General features: G+C 39.1%; 1 gene segment (V, D, J or C); it reads left to right on the forward strand.

Annotated features, from left to right (window-relative positions):
• The first annotated feature begins 217 nt into the window (after window positions 1-217).
• On the forward strand, window positions 218-22,108 carry LOC120877276. The segment is given in 8 exon segments: window positions 218-381; window positions 513-826; window positions 10,381-10,444; window positions 14,072-14,401; window positions 18,417-18,476; window positions 18,766-18,813; window positions 19,138-19,188; window positions 21,509-22,108. Coding segments are annotated over 8 exon segments (1,053 nt in total).
• Window positions 22,109-23,764: the final 1,656 nt, after the last annotated feature.

The following is a 23,764-nucleotide window of genomic DNA, read 5'->3' on the forward strand; positions in this document are numbered from 1 at the left end:
AGGGAATTTAGCCTGATTCAGGTCTTCTCACTCCACCAGGCAACAGGCAAGTTTTGTCCATGTTTCTCCCCACAGCCCCCAATCTGATTGATCCCTCTGCTTGGAGTTCTGAGCTCTCAGTGGTCAGGCATCTCTTCTCCTGGGTGGGGGAGGTGTTCCCAGCCTGCCACAGGGGCGTCTTCAAGAAGGGGGTTGGTACAGAGAGGCGCAGCTCCACCCAGGCCTCTTCCGACACCACCCCCTCTGAGCTCAGCCTGGTGGTTTTAAAGAAAGATCCTCCTTGACTCCCCTGCCTGTCACATCTGCTGAGAACCCCAGTCTAGCTCACTGTCCCAGGCATGTTGTGGGCCCTAGTGCTGCCTTTGGTTTTCCTGGCTCTTGGTAAGTGTGTTGCCTGGATGCTCAGTGGATTTTTTCTGTATTTTGTGGCATTGGTTGGGGCAGGGAAGGGTCATACTAAGAAATGGGTGTTTCCTCTTCATCATTATTTTTTGTTGCTTTTCCCATTGCAGTCACTCAGGTATCTTCCAACGCAAAAGGGGCCCAGATGTCAGTCACTGGTAAGACTTGGGAGACTGCTTCTTTCACTTGTGATTTTACACAAGATGTCAAATATATCCACCTGTACAAACAACAGGAGGGGATGGCTCCCCGACGTCTTTTCTACTACGATGTCTACTACTCCAAGATTGAGTTCGAATCAGGAATCAATAAAGCAAAATACAGTGTTTATAAAGGTGCAGTAGGAAGGAGCTACAGATTTGCAATCCTAAATCTGGAACACAGTGATTCTGGGATGTACTACTGTGCTGTCTGGGATAAGCACGTCGGTTCAGACTTCCTGTACACTGCACTGGAAATTTTGCTTGTGGCTGCCAAGTGCAGCTCTGGTAACAACCCCTGCCTCACTTCTTCCCCAAACTTTCTTTACTCTGGACAAAGAGAAACCCTGAGCTCAATGCCCATTTCCGAAGTTTTGTATTCCATGGCCACCTCCTCCCTCTCCACAACAAGCCATAGTTTTTCCTGAAAACAGACCTTCATCCCCAGGCTGTAAGCAAGCAATCTAGCAGGCAGCATATCCTCACTCTCCTAGGAACTGATAGAGTTCATATAAGTTTTTGTTTAGGACAAACAGGGCATCTAGGCTTGATCTCTTAGGAAAGACATTTAGAAGAGCAAAATGGAATGGCTAGACAATATGGAATCACCAGTTCCATCATTATCCAGAGAAAATGGCTGGGGATGGAGCATCTTCATTATTCAGGAATATGAAAAATAAGAAATGATGGAATGAAAACTTGAGACTTCCTAAACCTCAAGCTGGTATCTGATCTCTCTTTTGGATAAATAGATCTTTTGCTCATATAACCAACTAGGGCATGACTGACATAGTGAAAGTGTAGGAAAAAAGTGATTGTTTTAAGTAAGCCAACCACGATATTTTACTTACATCTTCTTTTGAAGTTCAGCCCACAGCCGAAACTGGTCTGTCTGGTAACAGATAAAGTGGTATGTTTCCCTTTGAAATGGGCCAGGTCCCAGTCTGACACAGGAGTGCATTCTAGAAGAATGCTTGTGAGCTTCCTCCCAACCAAGAAGCCCCTCCTCTCTTACTGCACCCCTGGGCACTGCTGCTCTCCCAGGTCATCATATTTGTTCATGATAACCCCACAACCACAAGTCAAAGCTTCAGGTCCTTCCACTTCTGTGACTGCAGGGAAGATGGGATTGGCTAGTAAATGCACCAGCTTTAACTTGTTGTACTTCTCAGCAAGCTCTGGGAGTTGGTGATGGACAGGGAAGCCTGGCGTGCTGCAGTCCATGGGGTCGCAAAGAGTCAGACATGACTGAGCGATTGAACTGAACTTGAACTGATCAGCAACAACATGGTTTAACTGTTTGCAGCTTTAGGACAGTTTGACACATTAAATATATTTTAATTTAGATTTTTCCAGGGGTGGTAAGATTTTTTTCTGCACATTTGTTTCTTTGATCTGCTGTGATTTCAATTTCTGTGTATGGGGGTAAGGTAGCAATCTTAATATGGAGATCCAGTTTCTTCCCCAGTTACTGACAAATACATCATTACCCCACTGTTTTTCATCATCATGTAGTGATAACTATCTTTTTATATGCTCACATTTTTTCCCTCCTCTTCCACTCTCTACCTGCTTATATAGGCCAGTTTCTCCAAGGGCACAACTAGAGGTGCCAGTTACTGTGTACACACAAGGAACACAATCACAATCATGTGTAGGATAAAAAATATGCTACACACAACCTGTGTGTGACCGAAGAAATCAGAGAAAAGAAAAAATACTTGAAGACAATAAAAATGGAAGTGAGTGAAGCAAAAGTTGCTCAGTCACGTTTAACTCTTTGCTACCCCATGGACTATGCAGTCCATGGAATTGTCCAGGCCAGAATAATGGAGTGGGTAGCCTTTCCCTTCTCCAGGGGATCTTTACCAGCTGAGCCACAAGGGAAACCCAAGAATACTCGAGTGGGTAGCCTATCCCTTCTCCAGCGGATCTTCCTGACTCAGGAATTGAACCGGGGTCTCCTGCTTTGCAGACCGCTTCTTTTCCAACTGAGCTATCAAGGAAGCTCTCAAATAGAAGAACACCATAAAAATCTGTGGCACACAGCAGAAACAATTCTAAGAGTAAGGTTTATAGTGATACAAGCCTACCTCAGGAGATAAGAACAGCCTGAATAAACAGCCTAAACTAACACCTAAAAGAACTAGAGAAAAGAAGAACAAACAAACCTAAAAGTAAGTAGAAGGAAAGAATAATAAGGATCAGAGTAGATATAAATAAAATAGAGCCTAAAAGAAAAATAGAAAATATCAGTGATATTAAGAACTGGTTATTTGAAAAGACAAATTGGAAAAACAAATTTATCAAATAAAAAAGAGAAAAATCTCAAATATGAAAAATTAGACATGAAATAGAAGAAATTGCAATTGACACCATCAAAATACAAATGATAATAAGACATTACTGCAAATCATTATTTGCCATGCAAGAAAACAGACAACCTAGAATAAATGGATAAATTCCTAGAAATGTAAAATCTCTCTACTTAACCAGGAAGAAATAGAACATATAAATACACCATCAGAAATGAAACTGAATCAGTAATCAAAAGCATTCCATTTGGGAGAATGGCATTGAAACATGTATACTATCATGTAAGAAACGAATCACCAGTCTATGTTTGATGCAGGATACAGGATGCTTGGGGCTGGTGCATGGGGATGATCCAGAGAGATGGTGGGGGTTGGGAGGTGGGAGGGGGGTTCATGTTTGGGAACTCATGTACACCCGTGGTGGATTCATGTCGATGTATGGCAAAACCAATACAGTATTGTAAAGTAAAATAAAGTAAAATAAAAATTAAAAAAAAAAAAGCATTCCAAAAACAAAAGTCTAGGACCAGACAGCTTCTCAGATTAATTCAACCTAATATTTATAAAAGAACATCTGTCTCAAACTATTCCAAAAATATCAAAGTGGAAGGAACACTTCCCACCACATCATCAAACATTAAATATTAAGTAATGATGTCTCCTAATGTTTAGCCCTTAAATCACATCCAACTCTTTTCAACCCCATGGACTGTAGCCTGCCAGGTTCCTCTGTCCATGGGATTTCCCAGGCAAGAATACTGGAGTGGGTTGCCATTTCCTTCTCCAGGGGATCTTCCTAACTCAGGGATCAAACCCACATCTCTTGAATTGGCAGGTAGATTCTTTACCACTGAGTCATCTGGAAAGCCAAAATGTCTCTTTCCATCTTCTCATTCCAAGTTTCTCTACCCGAAGATCCAATCACTCTCCTACTTGTTCCTTCTAACTCACATTTCTAGATGCTTTTTAATATAAACCTAATACTTTCAGGTTTATAGGCTAGGTTTAGAAAAGGTAGAGGAACCAGAGATCAAGTTGCCAACATTCTTCGGATCATAGAGAAAGCAGGAGAATTCCTGAAAAACATCTACTTCTGCTTCATTGACTATGCTAAAACCTTTGTGTGGATCACAACAAACTGTGGAAAAGTCTCAAAGAGATGGGAATACCAGACCTGTCTCCTGAGAAACCTGAATGTGGGTCAAGAAGCAAGAGTTAGAACTGGACATGGAACAATTGACTGTTTCAAAATTAATGAAGGAGTATGACAAGGCTGTATATGGTTACCCTGCTTATTTAACTTATATGCAGAGTACATCCTGGGAAATGCCAAGCTGGATGAAGCACAAGCTGCAATCAAGACTGCTGGGAGAATTATCAACAACCGCAGGTATGCAGATGGTTCCACTCTAATGACAGAAAGTGAAGAGAATCCGAAGAGTCTCTTGATGAGGATGAAAGAGGAGAGTGAAAAAGCTGGCTTTTTCAACATTCACAAATGAAGATCATGGCATTTGGTCCCATTACTTCATGGCAAATAGAAGGAGAAAAATTGGAAGCAGTGACAGAATTTATTTTTTTGGACTCCAAAATTACTGCAGACTGTCACTTTAGCCATGAAATTAAAAGACACTTGCTACTTGGAAAGAAAACTATGACTAACCCAGATAGTGCATTAAAAAGCAGAGACATCACTTTGCCAACAAAATCTGTATAGTCAAAAGTACAATTTTTCTAGTAGTCATGTATGGATGTTACAGTTGGATCATAAATAAGGTTGAATGCCCAAGAATTGATACTTTCGAATTGTGGTGCTGGAGAAGACACTTGAGAGTCACTTGGATTGCAAGGAGATCAAACCAGTCAATACTAAAGGAAATCAACTCTGAATCTTCATTGGAAGGTCTGATACTGAAGCTGAACCTCCAATACTTTGGCCACCTGATGTAAAGAGCTGACTCATCAGAAAAGAACTGGATGCTGGGAAAGACTGCAGACAAAAGGAGCAGGGGGCAGCAAAGGATCAGATGTTTAGATAGCAACACTGACTCGATATACATGAGTCTGAGCAAACTCTGGGAGACAGTGGAATTCAGAAGAGCCTGATGTGCTGTAGTCCATGGGGTTACAAAGAGTCAAACATGACTTAGCCACTGAACAACAGCAACACATTTATATGGCATTTGATAAAGAGCTATTTTTGTTCTCCCAACAAATGATCAGTAGTTCAAAGCCAGTTTTAAAACAATCTCTCATTTCCCTACAATTTAAAAATTCCTTATCATAATTTTACATTAATATATGCTTGGAGTGTTTTCTGTAGGACTTTTGTTTCATTTATGTTTCAAAATTCTTACAACATAATTAGCTCAACCCCAATCCTTACAACATACAACAATAACAAATAAAGTTTATCTTAACTCAGATTGGAATTACAGTCAATTTATGTGATTTTAGGAAGGATTAGCATGTTTATGATACGGAGTTTTTCTTTCATGAATATGATATGTCCCTCTAAGTATGCAGGTTTTTTTTCCAACCCTTTAGTAAAATCCTGTACTGTTTTCTTCATATGGTCTTGTATTATTTTGTAAATATAATCAAAGATTTTGTAACTGTCTACCTATTCTTTTACGTTTTACTACTTAAATACTTCATGGGTCTTGGAATACAGACAACTCCTAAAGCTTCTGAAAATTCTGCTCATGGTCTTAGAATAGGAAAAACAGAAGACAAGATGTCAAAAAGGAGATGAGTAGGCATCACTCATGTCTATAATAGAGGCAAAGATTATGTGTCAGCCCCAAGTACTAATAACTCAGAATTTTCAATTTAAAAAGAGAGATGAGATGTGCTTAGTCACTCAGTCATGTCCAACTCTGCAACCCCATAGACTGTAGCCCGCCAGGATCCTCTTTCCATGGAGATTCTCCAGGCAAGAATATTGGAGTGGGTTGCTGTTCCCTCCTCAAGATCTTCCCAACCCAGGGATCGAACCCAGGTCTCCTGCATTACAGGCAGATTCTTTACCATGTGATCCACCAGGGAAACCCTTAAAAAAAGACTCCTTTCTAAATATGATTTTCATCCAGGTCTCTCATCCTTTTCTATTGTGTTGGGTGGTGTGAATGGACAGCTGATTACCATGATCTCCTCTTATTTTCATCCTCAGGGCAAAAGCATTGAGTGCTCACGGGCCTCAGGACAGGACTGGGTGGATCTGCCATGGACATGGGAATCTCAGGGCCTGTCCTGTCTGGATTCTGGCAGATGGACAGTTCATCTGTGCTCAGAGAAGCACTCAGTTGCTTCTGGCTATTTCTTTCTCCTCCTGATCTAAGGTGAGTGGCTTGAGATTACAGAACAGCCTCTAAGAGTCTTCTTGCAACATATCAGAGAAATGGATATTGTTTCCAAGTTTTAGTTTTAGTAAGGAATCTAATCTCAAAGCAGATAGAATTCTACAAATTTCTTCCTTTATTCTAGGAAAAATAGTAAGTCATCATAGGACGTATTTTCTCATCTTGCATTGCCATGGTAAAGAATTACATTATTCAACAAATGGAGAACTTTGTTCACATTTCTCAAGTACACTTGGGTTGGCATATTTGCATTTTCAGTTACTGAAGAGTTTCTTTTCAGAAATACATTCCTAAATTGCTAACTGAGCAACCCTGGTGTTTGTGGTGTTTGTTTCCTTTGATGTAAACTCTGAGCTGTTTCAACAGAGCTGAACACCTGGAAAAAAAAAAGTCTTAATTCTTTGAATACTATTCCTGGAAATTTAGAAAGGCCAGTAGTTAACTGTTTGGTGCCAATGATGTGTTCTTTTCCTGCTTTTACATTTTTCATTTATTATCAGTGTTTTCAATGATTTCTCCTCTGTGGAAAGCAGATATTTGGGTCCATTTTTCTGAGGAAAACTAATAAAACATCAAATATCACAAAACCTATGTTCAAGGACTTTCAAAATAACCCAGAAAATCAAGCTGCCAGTACAAAGTTTTTAACTGCTAGTCATGTCATGATGGCAGGTGAAGGCTGAGATTATTGTAGGAGCTTCAACAATAATGTCTCAGGGTAATGGCTCAGAATGAAAGAAGATATTTGGAAAAGGACCTAAGCTCATAATAGCTCCCCATGGTAAGTAACTTTTTTCTATGTTTTACCTTGGTCATGAAAGACTAACAGGTGCTTTTCATTTTATTTTATTTTGGGGGCTTGTGGGATCTTAGTTCCCTGATCAGAGATCGAACCCAAGACCATGGCAGTGAAAGTGCCAAATCTTAACCCCTGGATAGCCAAGAAATTTCTGACAGATGCTTTTTAGAGAAAAGCAATTTAGGATTCCTCCTTATCTGACTGCCACATTCTTGGTCTCAGAATACGAACAGCAATTTTTCAGCTACTGGTCAGTGTATATGGAAACTAAACTACTTTGGAAATTGTTTATTTTCTCTGCTTGTAAGCAGTTGAAATTTTTCTTCTAGAAAACACACACACAGAATAGGATCAGGCTAGATAATAAAATATTGCGAGGACTCAGTTTTCTTGTTTCATTTATATTTCAATATTCTTATACCATGATCATGTTCCTTATTATGTTAGTGTAAGTTTTTGGTTCAGGTTCCTTTTCTTGAAGATGGTCTATTAAGTGAGTTACTCTTCTCTTAATTAGCTGTTCACTAGAGTTTGAGATAAAACTGCTCCATTCTCCTAATAACTTGCAGAACAAATATAGATTTTCACCTCATCCCTAATAGCAGTGCAAAAAGATTCTATAGTAAATGACTATAGAACTTTCATAAATCTCACTTCTTATTACTCTAGCTTCTTAGAGGTAGGCTGATATTCTTTAAAACTTGAGCTATTGTATCTCTTTTTTAATTAATTAATTTTTTTAACGGAAAGATAATTGCTTTACAGAATTTTGTTGTTTTCTGTCAAACCTCAACATGAATCAGCTATAAATTTCCATATGAACAAGTTTGTCAGCTCGAGTGATTTCAGCTCCAAAGTCTTTGAAAATGGTGTGCATGGTTACATATCTTCATTTGCTCTTTCATTCTCTCAGCAAATATTTATTGAATTGTTTCTGTGCTGGAGGCTTGAGATAAAAGTGTAAACATGACAGATAGAACAAGGATAACACTCAAACCATTTCTATTCTAGTGGAAAAGTGTTTGAAATTCTGGTTTAATGGGGTCCCATGATCTATGATCTGTGGCTGCAGAGAGGCAGGACACCTTGATGAACTTGTTTCCTTTCTTAATTGATTAAGCAGTTGTTGTTGTTGAGTCACTACGTCATGTCTGGCTCCTTTGTGACCCCATGAACTGTAGCCCACCAGACTCATCCATGGGATTTCCCAGGCAAGAATACTGGAATGCGTTGCCATTTCTTTCTCCATGGGATCTTCCTGACTTAGGGGTTGAATTCATGTTGCCTACATTGGCAGGCAGACTGTTTAACACTCAACCACCAGGGAAGCCCAATGTAATAGTTATTGTTTGTAAAATCTACACCTTTTGTTTGATGGAAGACAGATGAGATGGCCTTGAAACCATCCCATTAAAGAGAATTTTAATATTAGTCAATACTAGCTATATTTACTGAGGGCCAGGCACCATGATAAGCATTTCAATGCCTTATCTTTTCCTCAACAGGAATCCTTTCATTCTCATTTCATAGATAAGGAAACTGAGGTTTAGAGAAGTTCACTTAAATGCTGTAAGTCACATGACTAGTTACTGTTGGCAAAGTTTGAGATCCAATAGGGATTCCCTTGTGGCTCAGCTGGTAAAGAATCTGCTTGTAATGTGACAGACCTGGGGTGAATCCCTGGGTTGGGAAGATCCCCGCAGAAGGGAAAGGCTACCCACTTGAGTATTCTTGCCTAGAGAATTCCATGGATTGCATAGTCCATAGAGTCGCAAAGAGTTGGACATGACTGAATGACTTTCACACTCACACAGAGACTTGTTTATTCTGAAGTAAGTGGACTGGACCATTACATGATATTAGAAACATTAAGTCATGTTTTTATATCCTGAATATTTACTCTCTGTAGTCTGACCTGGATCCTTCAATTAACTATAGTATTGTCATAGTGCACACTTTGTATTACTACTCATATGTGAAAACAGTGCTTTTGCTTTTAACGATGGCACTGAAATGACCTCTCTTTATGCCCCAAAGATCATGTAAGTCATATTGAATATGCATTTATTAAATATTCAGAATATGTGTCAGTTCTATCTCAATACAAAAGAAGCAAGTAAGAAAAAGAAATAAGAAAGCAGAAAAAATGTAGTGGAATACATACTTATTGTTAACTGATAAACACACCAAATTTTCAAATGCGATATGCTTTTCCCTCCACAAAATTAGAAAAGAACTTCAATGCAGGATTCTTTAGGAGGAAAGTGAAGTAAAAAGTGGACATTGCAAAATAAATAAAAAGGGGACATTGCCTTCAACATCCATTTTATAAACTGGAAGAAATGGTCTTTAAACAAATACTTATACTCCCAGTACATCGATGCTATGTCCTCCAACATTTAATGTCCTCCACAGATGGTACCCTCAGCAGGAAGGCAGGCAACGTTTTAGTGATCCGAGGAGACAATAGGAGGATATGAGGACTGGGCATCTTCTTTTGGACCAGGCCATTTCTCTTAGTCATTCTGTCTTAAGGTTCAGTGCTCAGAGTTGCAAGTTGAACTTTGGGCATAAGTTAGGTAGAAGTCAGTTTGAGGCTGAAATTTCAGGTAAAAGCTTGGAATGCCAGTAGATGTGCTGTTAATGGGGGAAAAAACGCCATTTATTTTGGACAACACCAGTGAAGAAGTTCCATGTACTGACTGCTTCAGCCAATGTTCTCTTTGGCTTTCTTAAATGTGGAAATACAGCGAATAAGAATAAACAAATGATTGCCTGTTAATTGGGCATGTGAAAAGCTGTGATGATGGTTTTGAGAGCTCTAGACATATTACAGCATAGAGTAAAACAAACAAGTTATTAGTTGCTACAAATCTAATTTCAAACCCCAAACACTGAATTCCTATCAGGGTTTGCAAAATTTGGTCCCATGCTATTAAAATGTCATGTTGGACCACACAATTATCAGAAATAAAAATGCTAATACTAATGACAATATAGTAATTTTTATAGTATCTTATCTCCATATTATTTTTATTCAAATCACTCTTCAGTTCTTGTTTTGTTTTGATCTCACTGCAACAGTGATAAGGATGTTCAATTGACTTAACAGTAATAACATCTTTTACAAATAAATGAAGTATCTAAGGGTTTAGCTTATTTGATTTGCTCAACCCCAGAACTTGTTAGGAACAAAATGAACTAGGGCTAGAATCCTAGTGTCTTGAATTCCAGGCCATCATAATTCCACTAGAATCTGAAGGAATCAGTGAAGCTAAATTAGTCTAAAGTTTTTGATACAGCCTGAATCACTGTGTAATAGTTACAGAAAAAACTTCAACGTTGGAACAAAACTTGTCGTCACAGGTAAGTAACAGAGAATGTAATTTTTTTTCCAAGGTGATAGAGGGAAAGTGAGGAACAATTAAATGAGAATGAAAGTCACAAAAAATGGGTATGTGGTTGGGGATTAGATTTAGGAGCGATTTTACAAGTCCATATAGTAAAGGAGCGTGTAGACAACACTGTGCAAATATTGTAATAGGATTTGGCTTTGTATCCATGTGGACTTCAATAAAGGGCCATGTGGCATTCTTGCCTGGAAAATCCCACGGACAGAGGAGCCTGGCAGGCTACTGTCCATGGAGTCGCAAGAGTCGGACAGGACTTAGCAGCTAAACAATAGTGTATTATATGTAATAGTCATGAAAGTGTTTGGCCCAAGGCTGAAGTTTGTCATTACAGCTAAGTTTTGTGAGTTGACAGGTTTCCTTTTCTGATGCTGAAGATGTATTTTCAAAAACATGGGCTTTTGAGTCAGGCTGACTTGGAGCTTCCGACCCACCACTAACTACTTACGTGAACATGGGGGTGATTCTCTGGCCTCAGTCTCCTAATCCATAAGATAGGATAACAGTGTATATTCAGCAGGGGTAGTAGGAGAATTGAATGAGATAATGTGAATAAAGTACTTATTACATTGGCTAACACCTCATAGGTGCTGGATAGGTGTTTATTCAAATGTAAAGTGAAAATGGCATCCAGGAGGGAGAGTTTTTTGCAAAACTGTTGACAGAACTGACATTCTTCAGAGAATGCAGCTGTATGTCTGACTCTTCAAATGAAAAATTATCTTACTGTCCATTCATACATACACAAAATTGAATTAGGGGGGATTTATCTCTCTTTAGCAGATTCTTGTCTACTTAGCAAGAAAAATTAGATTAAAATGTATTTTTTTATATGTCTTGTTGTTCTATGTGGTTTAAATCTTAATCCTTTAGCTTAATTGGTGTCATTCTAACAACAATATTTATTGGCTCTAAAATATATAGTCAATAAGCTTGGGCTTCATGCTCATATTTATCAGAAAAAAAGTTTTAATTTATAAAGAAAGTGATCAAGAAGTGAAGTCAAACATAGAGGGAAATGTCATGAATTTGAAACTGCTATTTAAAAATGAAATAGTTCTAATTATCTAATTTATAAAGGAAAAGTGAGAAGGAAAAAAAAAGAGAACACGTTAATTTCAACATAGTATATGGTTGGAGAAATACACAGTGTCTTGCTATGATAATGAATAAAGTGCTACTTGTTCTAAAAGGAAGATGTGTAACATTAAATAAACACATTAAGACCCAAGTATATTTAAAGCATGAGTTAAAATTCAACACCGTCTGTTTACTGATTTAGTAGAAAAATCAGGAGCTTTGCTGCATAGGCCGAAATTCTGAATAATTCTTTTCTTCTCATGTGAGAAGTCCAATTTTTCTTTTCTTAAGGTATTTCCCAGTGAGGGGCTTCCCTGGTGGTTCAATGGTTAAGATTCTGCCTTCTAGTGCAGGGGGCACAGGTTCAATTCCTGGTTGGGATATACACTCTATTCAGCAGATGGAAAAGAGCAAATAGTGGTGCTCCAAAGCACTTCAGCAGCCTTATAGAGTAGGTTCAAATGAGAGTCAAAATATTGTATATTATTACTGAATTTAGACGAAATTCCAAAATAAAATGTGCTTTTGGTGAACTTTCTGAATTGAGACAAAATTCTGATAAATGCATTACTTGATAAGTTTAGAGTAAGAGCATTTCTGAAAATAATGTGTGCTCAGTTGCTTCAGTCATGTCTGACTCTTTGCGACCCATGAACTGTAGCCCACCAGGCTCCTCTGTCCATGGGACGCTCCAGGCAAGAATACTGGAGTGGGTTGCCACTTCCTCCTTCAGGGCATTTTCCCAACCCAGGAGTCGCACCTACTTTTCCTGCGTCTGCTGCATTGCAGATGAATTCTTTACCGCTGAGCCACTGCCGAAGCTCTTCTGAAAATAATACTTTTTTTTAAAAAAATGGAAGTATAGTTGATTTACAACATTGTGTGAGTTTAGGGTGTACAGCAAAGTGGTTCATTTATATGTGTGTGTGTGTGTGTGTGTGTATAGTCTTTTTCAGGTTCTTTCCCATTATTACAAGGTTATTACAAGATATTGGATATAGTTCCCTGTGCTATATAGTAGGTCCTTATTGTTTTATCTATTTTATATATAGTATTGTGCTATCTGTTAATCCCAAATTAGACATTTTAGAAATATAGCTATCTTGCTTCCACATTCAAGGCACTGTAAATACTGTACTGCTCTACTAAAAAATCTGGAGTGGTTCAGATGTAAAATTGAGAGGTTATATAGAATTAAAGAGAATTCCACCACTTCAGAATTGGGCTTGGGACCCACATTTGGAGAGAAAAGTTAACTTCATACATTGTCACATACCCGTGGACACTGACTCCATTTTAAAAAGCAACTGCATATCACTTTTTAAAAATGATAAACTTCTCTGAGTGTTTATTTTTGTGGGAAATAAAATAAATATGGTGCATCTCAGAGTCAGTTAAATGAAGAATGAGTTTCCACAGAGTTTCAGAACATGAGAATGTGTCATTTGGGAAAGAGAGCATAAGTTAAAATACAAGATAAGATGGGAAAAGGAAGTAGTTTAGAAGGCATCAAAGATTCTCACAGATAGAGAAACCATGAGTTACCTGGTCTCCTCCTCCATCCCCATTCCCACAACTCACCCATCTACTCCAAAAGAGGCTCCACTATGATAGAGCAAAAGAGATTTTTTTTAAAAAAATCAGGATTTCCCTGGCAGTCCAGCAGTTGGGACTTTGCACTTCTACTGTACGAGGCACGGGTTCAATCCATGGTGCAGGAACCAGGATACGGCATGCTGCATAGTATGGTCAAAAAACCAGAAAAATAAGCTGACAAAACAATAAATGTATTCATGAATTTTGGAAGCCTTGATATGGAGTATTTACATGGGGTATTTAAAAGTCATACTCCATCTTTACAAATGGAGAAAAATGAAGGTCAAGGTATAATCTAGCTTTACTACTTAACAGCTGTGACTTCGGGCAAGTTACATGAAGTCTCGAACTTTCCTTTCCATCAAAGATAAGAACAATAATCAGCATCTGACAATCTACTGTGGATGAAAGGCCACGGTGAGCACTGGTTCAGTGATGCCTTTCTTTTACCACTCGCTGTGCTGTCCTCAGTCGTTCACTCGTGTCCGACTCTTTGCGACCCCATGGACTGTAGCCTGCCAGGCTCCTCTGCCCATGAAATTTTCCAGGCAAGAGTACTGGAGTAGGTTGCCATTTCCTTCTCCAGGGGATCTTTCCAACCCGGGAACTGAATCCACATCTCTTGTGTCTCCTGCATTGGCAGTGGATTCTTTTCCATTGGGCTACATGGGAAGCCTTATTACTTGCTGCTGCTGCTGCCGCTAAGTCGCTTCAGTCGTGTCCGACTCTGAGCGACCCCATGGACTGCAGCCTACCAGGCTCTTCCGTCCATGGGATTTTCCAGGCAAGAGTACTGGAGTGGGGTGCCATTGCCTTCTCCATTATTATTTGCTAGGTTTTTCCAAATCTCAAAATGTTGGTGTTGCTCTAATGATTCTTTTAAATTATATTTTATTTTCCCCCACAGATAGAAACCTTGCTACAGACCTTTCACCCAAGCCCACTATTTTTCTTCCTTCAATTGCTGAAATCAACCACAATAAAACTGGAACATACCTTTGTCTTCTGCAGAAATTTTTCCCTGATATTATTAAGGTTTATTGGAAAGAAAAGGATGGCAACAGAGCTCTGCCATCCCAGCAGGGAAATACCATGAACACCACTGACACATACATGAAGCTCAGCTGGCTGACCGTGACTGAAAACTCCATGGATAAAGAACATATCTGTGTCGTCCAACATGAGAGAAATATAGGAGGAAATAATCAAGAGATTCTTTTTCCTTCAATAAATGAAGGTATGTGAATAAACATAAATATAATCTCCCAGAACACTGCTTTTCAAATAAAATACACCACTTTTCTGTTAAGCATTAATGAAAAACAAACAAATGTCTTTATAAAATGATGTTTTATTTAATGGTAGCATAAATGTTCTGCTATCTCACCCATAGAATTAAGTCTGATAGGCTTTGATACATAAATATGAAAAAAAATTTACTTAGCCTTTTAAGATTTGGTTTCACCTTCCAAAATATTAAGATCATAGTGATGTTTCTTAAAGTTGTATGGATTTAAGGAAACAACATCTGTGAAAATATCTAGCAACTTAGGACATAACAAATCTCCACTGTGGATGACCTTGGCTGATAAGGAAATGAGAACATGTATGCATCTTTTGAGAATGTTCTACTCAGCAAATAAAGTCAGTGTCACTTTAATCCTGCTTTATGCAAGGTACAATTTCAAAACAATGAGTTATTAAATGATAAAACGGTGTTTGTATGATGGAGGCAGATTGCAGTTCAACAAAAAGTAGAATAATTAGACTCCTGGGGTTTTATTATGTTTTTAGGTTTTTGAAATTTGTATTTTACATACCACCATAAGATAAGCTAAAATTTTGTAATTAGAGATGGGGTGAGGCTAAAGTATACAGACTTACTCTCATTCTACATAAAGATTGCATTTCTTGCCATTGGAAAATGCTTCTCACAAACTCTCATTGCAGCCCTAGCATGTGCCAGGCATGGAAGGAGTGTGGATGAACACACTCAGGTGAATTACTCTCCCAGAAGGATGCACTATAGTCAAGAGAATGTACTTGTTTCTTAATCACTCAGGGTTACTCGTGATTCGGGCAAGGTGTCCCAAAGGAGACCCTGTGATGCAGATGTTGGGCAGAGGGCTGGACGTGCGTTGGCCCTGGCAGTGGTCCTGTAACTCACAGGACTTTGGACTGAAAGTCCTCAGTACTCACCTAGCAGACCAAATATCCCGGAGTGTCCCTAATTAGGAATCATTTCTGTGCCTTTCCCTGTGGTTCAGCTCAGTCGTGTCCGACTCTTTGCAACCCCATGAATGGCAGCATGCCAGGCCTCCCTGTCCATCACCAACTCCCGGACTTCACTCAGACTCACGTCCATTGAGTTGGTGATGCCATCCAGCCATCTCATCCTCTGTCATCCTCTTATCCTCCTGCCTCAAATCCCTCCCAGGACCAGAGCCTTTTCCAATGAGTCAGCTCTTCGCATGAGGTGGCCAAAGTACTGGAGTTCCAGCTTTAGCATCATTCCTTCCAAAGAACACCCAGGGCTGATCTCCTTCAGAATGGACTGGTTGAATCTCCTTGCAGTCCAAGGGACTCTCAAGAGTCTTCTCCAACACCATAGTTCAAAAGCATCAATTCTTCGGCACTCAGCTTTCTTCACAGTCCAACTCTCAGATCCATACATGATAGGAAGCCCTTTTTAAGCAATGGGAACCACGTACTTAATCAAATGTACATGACTTTTACTGGGCACCAGTCCGAATTTCTGAAGCAAGCCTATCTCTTCCCTGATCCTCAGTTTGTCCAATGATCAAATTTGGTTTGAACACTTGCCTTGGCTTTGTCCTGGAACTGCGATGAAGAACAAATAGAATAGCACCAGAGAAAACATTCCAAAGCATGACATAGATGTATTTATTCTCATATTCATCAAATCTATTTGTATCCTTTCCTAAAACTAATTAAAAGTAAGAATACAAAAACAGCCCTAAATTGTTATTTCTACTCTTATAAATAGAGAGGAAGCAAATTTGCTAAGTGCACTCTGATGTAACCACAGCTCTGATTGTCCTACTAGGTTTTAATTTTTCTTGTAATCAGGAAAAAATGAGTCACTGTGACAATTACCATATTGGAGAGAAGCTCCAGTTCATGATGTGTTTTACCTGACACAATTTCTGAAACAAATGCTTTGCAAGGGGTTCTAATGGCAGTAAAACCAATGAGGGCACTTCTGCTAATGTCGTTCTACCGCAGATTTCTAATGTTGTTTCTTAGAGGCTTTTTGTTTTTGATAAAAGCTAAGAATATAACATGGAAGTAAAGACTGATGAAATGATTTTGAAGAAAAATAAAATTGATCTGGTCCTAGTTTTCAACCAGCCTTTACTGAGAAATTGAATTTATCATAAGCACATGAAGTTTATTACAAAAATTTGTTTCTTTATTGTTTCTACCTCAATCAATGCATGGTAATAAGAAATTTATCTTTTAATAATTTTTAAAATTTATTTATTTATGTTTTGCTGCACTGGGTCTTCACTGCTACACGGGGTTTTCTCTAGTTGCCGTGCGTGGGCTTCTCACTGCAGCAGTTTCTCATGCTGCAGAGCATGGGCTCTAGGGCTCGTGGGCTGCAGCAGTTGCGGCACATGGGCTCAGCAGTCGCAGCTCCCAGGCTCTTGAGTGCAGGCTCAATAATTGTGGCCATGGGCTTAGTTGCTCTATGGTATGTGGGATCCTCTCAGATCTGGGATCAAACCCATGCTTCTTGCACTGGCAGGCAGATTCTTTACCACTGAGCACCAGGGAAGCCCCTATTTACCTTTTAATGAATAAAATCATTATAAGGAAAGAAAGGAACTTCTTAAAGTCAGTTCTTGAGGATACTTTAACATCAAAACATGACTCTATTTGTATTTTCACTCTTGGGATTTACTCCAAAGCATTCATACCTCAAATCCACATTTTAGATTATAGGGAAAAAAAGATCTCATTGAGGACATAAAAGGCATACCAGACTGTATCCATGTGGACATGAACCCATCCAGGAGAAAAGCGATAAACCGAACAACTTCTGTGACTGATTTCTTCCATCCAACAGTCCATGATCTTTTAAAAAAGTTTTATATTAATAAGGTTGTATTTTTGTTTGACATTACTCATGAATAAAATTCTTACTTCAAGTTTTATCAAGTCAGATAACTAAAAATGTGATTTAATCTTTTTTTTTAACCCCTGGAAAGAAATGCTGAGCTCCTGTAACAAAAAGGTCATTGTTAAGAATAATTAAGATCTCTAGAAGAGAAGATGATTTTAATGGCCACAATGGTGGAATTCTGTTGTCTTTGCATAGGTTAATTTCTCTTTCTAAGGCTTATTTTTAGAGTACTCTCCACTTGTTCTATTTCATTTAATCCCCAACAACCATCCTTTGAATGCTGTCTCTGCCACCACTTTTATCACTGATACGACTCTCTGCCAGTTACCCTCTAATTCTTATTTCCTCCTTTGTAACATGGAATCCTCCAAAACGCAAATCACTCCAGTGTCACTGGGGGATTAAAGAAGATAATGCATGAGAAGAGTTAAGCGAGTGCTTGGCCCAGTTACAGTCACTCAGCTATTAACCTTATTGATATTGCTTTGGTTATGCCCATAAGCCCCACAACTGCAGAAAAATCATGTCCATGAGCCAAGGATACTGAGGATGTGTGTGCTTTGGAAAGCTTCAGCTGCTTTCTTTTGCTTGATGGGAAATATGACTTGGCCTAACTCCTTCAAATGCGGGATTCCCTTGAGGACTCTAGCTTTGAATGACTTTGATTTGGTAGCAATTCTTCATCTCGGCAGTGGGTGCTGAAGTTACGGAGCAGCCACTTTTCCTGATTACTTGTCTTTGCAACAAGTATTTCTCCAACAACCTACTTTGTGGTAAGCACAGTGCTAGGAGCTATGAATACAGAGGAAAATAGGATGCCATTGGGTATTACCCTCCAGTTATGGTAAAATGTAGCCCTCATGAACTTCAACATTTCCATATGTAGAAAACCATATGCAAATGAAATCTATGAATTACATGGAATCAGACCAACTAGTTTTGGAACTGTCGGGCTCATATTTTTAATAACTGTCTCTCTCAGCAGATTATCTATATATATATACAGATATATGTATATATTACAATAACACATGTATAAGCACACGCAATGTCAAATAATGGGCACAAATAATTGACTAATACTTTTTTTCATTTCTTGTAGTTGTCAGCTCAATTGTCCCTACCACTGAGTCTCCCAGTGATTGTTTAAACCAGGAAAGCAGTAAGTTTTTGTAGATGATTGCCTTTATGTCATGCTTTAGTCTTTTATTTCCTTTCTAATCTATTTATCTTTTGAACTTCTCTGGCTAAAAGTACAAAAGACCAATTATCTAGAATTGTGGGGCTCATTGTCATAGTTTTAATGACTATCTCTACTGTCTCACTGTCAGCAGATTATATACATATATATATTTATATATACACAGACACACACATTTTACATACATATGTACACATTGTAAAATAATGGGCAAGGACAACCGATTAATACTTGCTTCCATTGTTTCTAGAAGTTACCGGCACTGGTTCTAAAAAAGCTTGTCTGAAAGATGAAAGTGGTAAGTTTTTGCCTTTGTTTGCCTTTATGAAATCCTACAGCAATTTTTCCCTCCTGATCAAATTACCTCTTGAACTTCCCTGCTTAATGGTAGGAAAAAGCAATTACCTCTTGAACTTCCCTGCTTAATGGTAGGAAAAAGCAATTATTCCTGGAATTGTGGAGTTCATACATTTAATCAGAGTATCTCCATTTGTGCTAGTAAATTTTACCTTATATATACATATATATTAACACACATATACTTAATCACATATGTGCCACTATCTAATAATAGATATGAACAACTGACAATATAATTAATACTTGCTCTCCTTTCTTCTAGAAGTCACTGCTGATAATAATGCTACAAAAGTGTGTCTGGAAGATGAAAGCAGTAAGTTTTGCCTTTGTGTCATGTTACAGCACTTTTCCCATCTAAATAAACTTAACTTTTGAACTTCTTTGGTTTAAGATAAAAAGCCAGAAAGTCTGGATATTGCAGAATGGATGGCATCATATTTTAAGTAAATCCATCATTCCCTAAGAGTCATCTTAGCACAGTAAATGTTGGTTTTGGAGTTTTGAGGATGTAGTGATAGGTTCTGAATTACTTCAACAGTGACCTTCACTCAGTTGTGTAGCTTTTGTTTGTAGTGACTAGAGAAATGTGATGTCAAGTTGCTTCTAGACATTTGAATTTTAGCCCTTGTTTGCATCTAATATGTGAACTAACACTGAGAAATTGATGTACATAAAGTGTATTGCTATGTCTTTCACGTATACTCTGTTTGCTCCTCATAACCACAACTATGAGGTGGTACAATATTTTTCCAACATTTTGCTATCAGGGCAATGTGCCAAAATTAGTTCAGTCCTTTGTACAAAGTCACACAGCTAGATCTGGGGATTCAACTTAGTCCATCTGAATCAATGGTTCACACAACTTGCTTAGTTCTCTATTCCTCCTCTAAGAGGTAGGCATAGAGCAAGACTCCCAAAGCCAAGGTCCTGAGACAGGATGAACCCATGGGCAGGGGTGTTGAGTGCATGGGCTTCCGAATATCATAGTCCCCAGTTCTTTTATTGTTAGCTTCATGAAAAATGGGTAAATTAGTTACATTTCTGAGCAATATTGCCCTCATATGCCAGTTGGAAACAATAATAGATTGAACTCAGTTATAAGATATAAGATCATGTATGTGGAGTGTCTCCGATAGGGTATTCATTTAGCTGGCACAGAGTCAGTACTAGTTGGTGGCCCCTTCTCCCTACATGAAGGTTCCAAGTGCATTTAGGATCTCTGGCTCTAGTCCTGCTGATCCCTCCTCCATTCCAAGTATCAGGGGGCCCAGTATTTAGCTAATACCTGACCTGACTGAGGGGAGTTAGTTATGAGCAGGTCACCCCCTAAGATCCTTTCCATACCAAATGCTAGTGATCCTGGAGTTCTGACTCTATGAAGATGAAGTGTGGGAAAGAGAAATTTCCAAAGGAAGAAACTCAGTCTTGAGATTAATGGAGTAGCCAAGTCAGGCCCATCATTAGTGCTGTTAATTTTTTTTGACAGCATATATTTCTTGCAAAACTTCAAAGACACATAAGTGCAATTATCCTATAACATCACAGCCATGATGTTAGACATTCAAGACAGACAGGTGAGTGAGGCATGAGCTCCTGATGTTTCAGGAATTTTGGGCTAAACACCTTCCATTTGATAAAATATCCTCTTTACCAAAACCTTCTGCCCACTACACTGTATCACAACCAGATTTCTATGATTTGTATCCTTCTTGGGAACCTCATTTATACACAACACATAATGACTCAGATCCTCCCAAATCAGCAATTCAACTTGATATTTATGCTTAACTTTGATGTCTGGTGTGTCAGTCGAGCAGAGTTGCAGGATTACAGAGCAGCTAAGAATGTATTCTTCAAAGTCATGTTACTGGGACTGAAATGTGGTTTCTGGTACTTTCTAAATGTGTGACCTCAGGCAAGTTAGTTTTCTCTGTGCTCAGTTTACTTGTAAAATGTGATTGCAACTAATAATCTCATGCTCTGCTGTGCTTAATCACTCAGTCATGTTTCAACTCTTTGTGACCCAGTGGACGGTAGTCCACCAAGTTCCTCTCTCCATTGGGTTTCTCCAGGCAAGAATACTGGAGTGGGTTGCCATGCCCTCCTCCAGGGCATCTTCCCAACCCAGGGATTGAACCCAGGTTTCCTGCATTGTGGGTGGATTCTTTACCATCTGAGCACTAGGGAAGCACAATAATTTTCATAGGTTATCTCAAATCTTAAATAAGAGTAGAATTTTACATGCAAAGCTCTCAAAATAATTGTTTGATATTTGATTAGTCGTTAATGAATATAACCTGTTATTATTACTCAGAGATGTGGGGGGGGGGCAAAAAAAGTGCTATATGCTATTTATCACAAATATTTTTCCTTTTGGACTCATTCTTTAAAAAACACTTAAAAAAATATTTTGGAAGATTCTAGTGAATTTAGCCGAGGTTGTTGATTGACTTGAATTGCCAATTGGGTTCTGAATTGTCCTGGAAGTGGTGGTGCTTATGGTGCTTGTACTTGTTTTCTTTGGGGTTTGGTGGTGCAGGGGTAACACTTCACAGTAAGTCATCAGAAATAATTATGACCTCCTCCCATTACTGTGTACTGACCTTTAAAAATAATCAAATAATTTCTCCTAGATACCCTGCAGCTGCAGCTCATGAACACCTCTGCCTATTACACCTACCTCCTTCTCCTCCTCAAGAGTGCGGTCTACTTTATCATCATCACCTCCTGTGTGTTTCGGAGAACAGGCATCTGCTGTGATGGGAAGAACTTGTGACAGAGGGTCCCTGAAGGAGTCAGCTTTCCTTAATCATCTGTCATTACTGAAATTCTCTGCTTGGTTTTTGGATTTGGGTTATCTCAGTGCATATGTGATTTTTCCCTTTTTATGTCATTATTGTGTAACAATTTTTCAAACACTGGGCAAACAGACAGTTCTACCCTGTAACAAGAAATTCTGTTATTACTCAGGGAACAAGGCCCAGGGCAGGTCCAGGGGAGCCTCTCCCACCACTGTCCCCAACCACATCAGCTCCTTCCACCCCAAGTCCTCGTGCCTCCAGGATGCACAAAGCGGGCAGCTCCCCATCTCCTCCCTCAGCATCTTCCCCAAGACCACAGTCCTGACCCTCCCTGTTACACATCCTGGGGAAGCCAGCTTTGCTACTTGAACTCTGTACTTTCTTTTTCATAATAGGCACAATAAGTAAAAAAATAAATCAAAAGTCTATGCATTTGTCTGTGTGTACTTTAATTTCATGAAATCTAGCCAAGGTAAGAAACATCATGACAACTGAGCTATCAAATTCTGCATGGTTGTAATAATGGTCAATACCACATTTCTAAGTCTTTCCCTGAAATGGTGGCTATGGTGCTCTCTTTGGAGCACTGGTTCCAAGAGGAGCCACTGCTAAATGAAGGTGCCCAGGGTCCTTCTCTTTCAAAGTCACCAAATTCAGACTCATTGGTTTGGGACGTTCTGATGGTGACAGTGTGACACCCATCATGCCTTGCACCGTGTGTGCTCAGATTGTACCAGTGTCTCACAAGCACTGAATCCTGATCCTCACATTAACCCTGTGAGAACTGCTCCAGCACCAGAAGGTCATTCGGTGGAGGGTGAAGCACACAGACCATGACTCCCAGGGGTCTGGGATTGAACCCTGGATCTGTGTTAGCATCCGTGTGACCTCAGGCAGTGATCTGAACTCTCAGTGCCATCACTTCATCATCTGTGTAATGAAGTCACAGTGCCCTGTGCTCTGTTTACCTGTAAAGTGGGATCGAAACTAGTGATCTCGTGCTGTGCTATGCTTAGTTGCTCAGTCATGTCCATCTCTTTATGACCCCCAAAGGGTAAATGAATAAACAAGTTAACAATGCTTAAACCATGCAAGTTCTCAATAACATTAGCATCTACTGGTGGTAGCTCTACTGCAGAAATCATAGATTTCACACATACACAAATGCACTGATATTCATTTCAAAACTTGCTTCCCCACAAACAGATTAGATGCAGATGGAATAGGGACTCAGTTTCTACTGTTCTTCAGGAATCCCATTAATCATCTAAGAATGCTTGGAGGAAGGAACAGTTACAGTCCACAGTTTATAGGTTGGAGAGGTTAATTTGTCTGTTCATGGTTGTTATTTTGTAAGTAAGAGTCATTCAGGTTTTTCTGAACTCAGAGCCCATATTTTGTTACCTAGTATCATGTAGCTTTCCATTGACTCACTTTCTATTGGGGAAAAAAACAAACAAACACAACAAAACAGAAAACACACTGCTTCCTTACTAAAGGCTTCCTCCATGATAGTATACATGTTTCAAAGCCATTCTCCCAAATCATCCCACCCTCTCCCTCTCCCTCTCCCTCTCCCTCAGAGTCCAAAAGTCCATTCTACTGAAACATGTATACTATCAAGTAAGAAACGAAGTGCCAGTCTATGTTTGATACAGGATACAGGATGCTTGGGGCTGGTGCATGGGGATGATCCAGAGAGATGATATGGGGTGGGAGGTGGGAGGGGGATTCAGGATTGGGAGCTTGTATACACCCGTGGTGGATTCATGTCAATGTATGGCAAAACCAATACAGTATTGTAAAGTAAAATAAAAAAAATAATAATAAAATAAAGCCTTCCTCCAGGGATTCATTGAGGATTTTCTTAAGGACATGTGGGTGCATCTGTCTTCTCCTCATGTATATACTCTGGTATCACCATAGCTGCCCTCTTGACTGTCAATCAACATGGTGGAAATCCTGCCTTATTCTGTGTGTGTAGATTTACAACTTCTTTTAAGGTGAAATATTTGTTCATGTCTTTCAACCATTTTGTGCTATTGAGTAATAATACTAACAAACAGAACACTCCTTATATGTATTTCT

Source organism: Oryx dammah, unplaced genomic scaffold (genome assembly GCF_014754425.2).
Source record: "Oryx dammah isolate SB20612 unplaced genomic scaffold, SCBI_Odam_1.1 HiC_scaffold_18, whole genome shotgun sequence".
Classification (NCBI taxonomy): Eukaryota; Metazoa; Chordata; class Mammalia; order Artiodactyla; family Bovidae; genus Oryx; species Oryx dammah.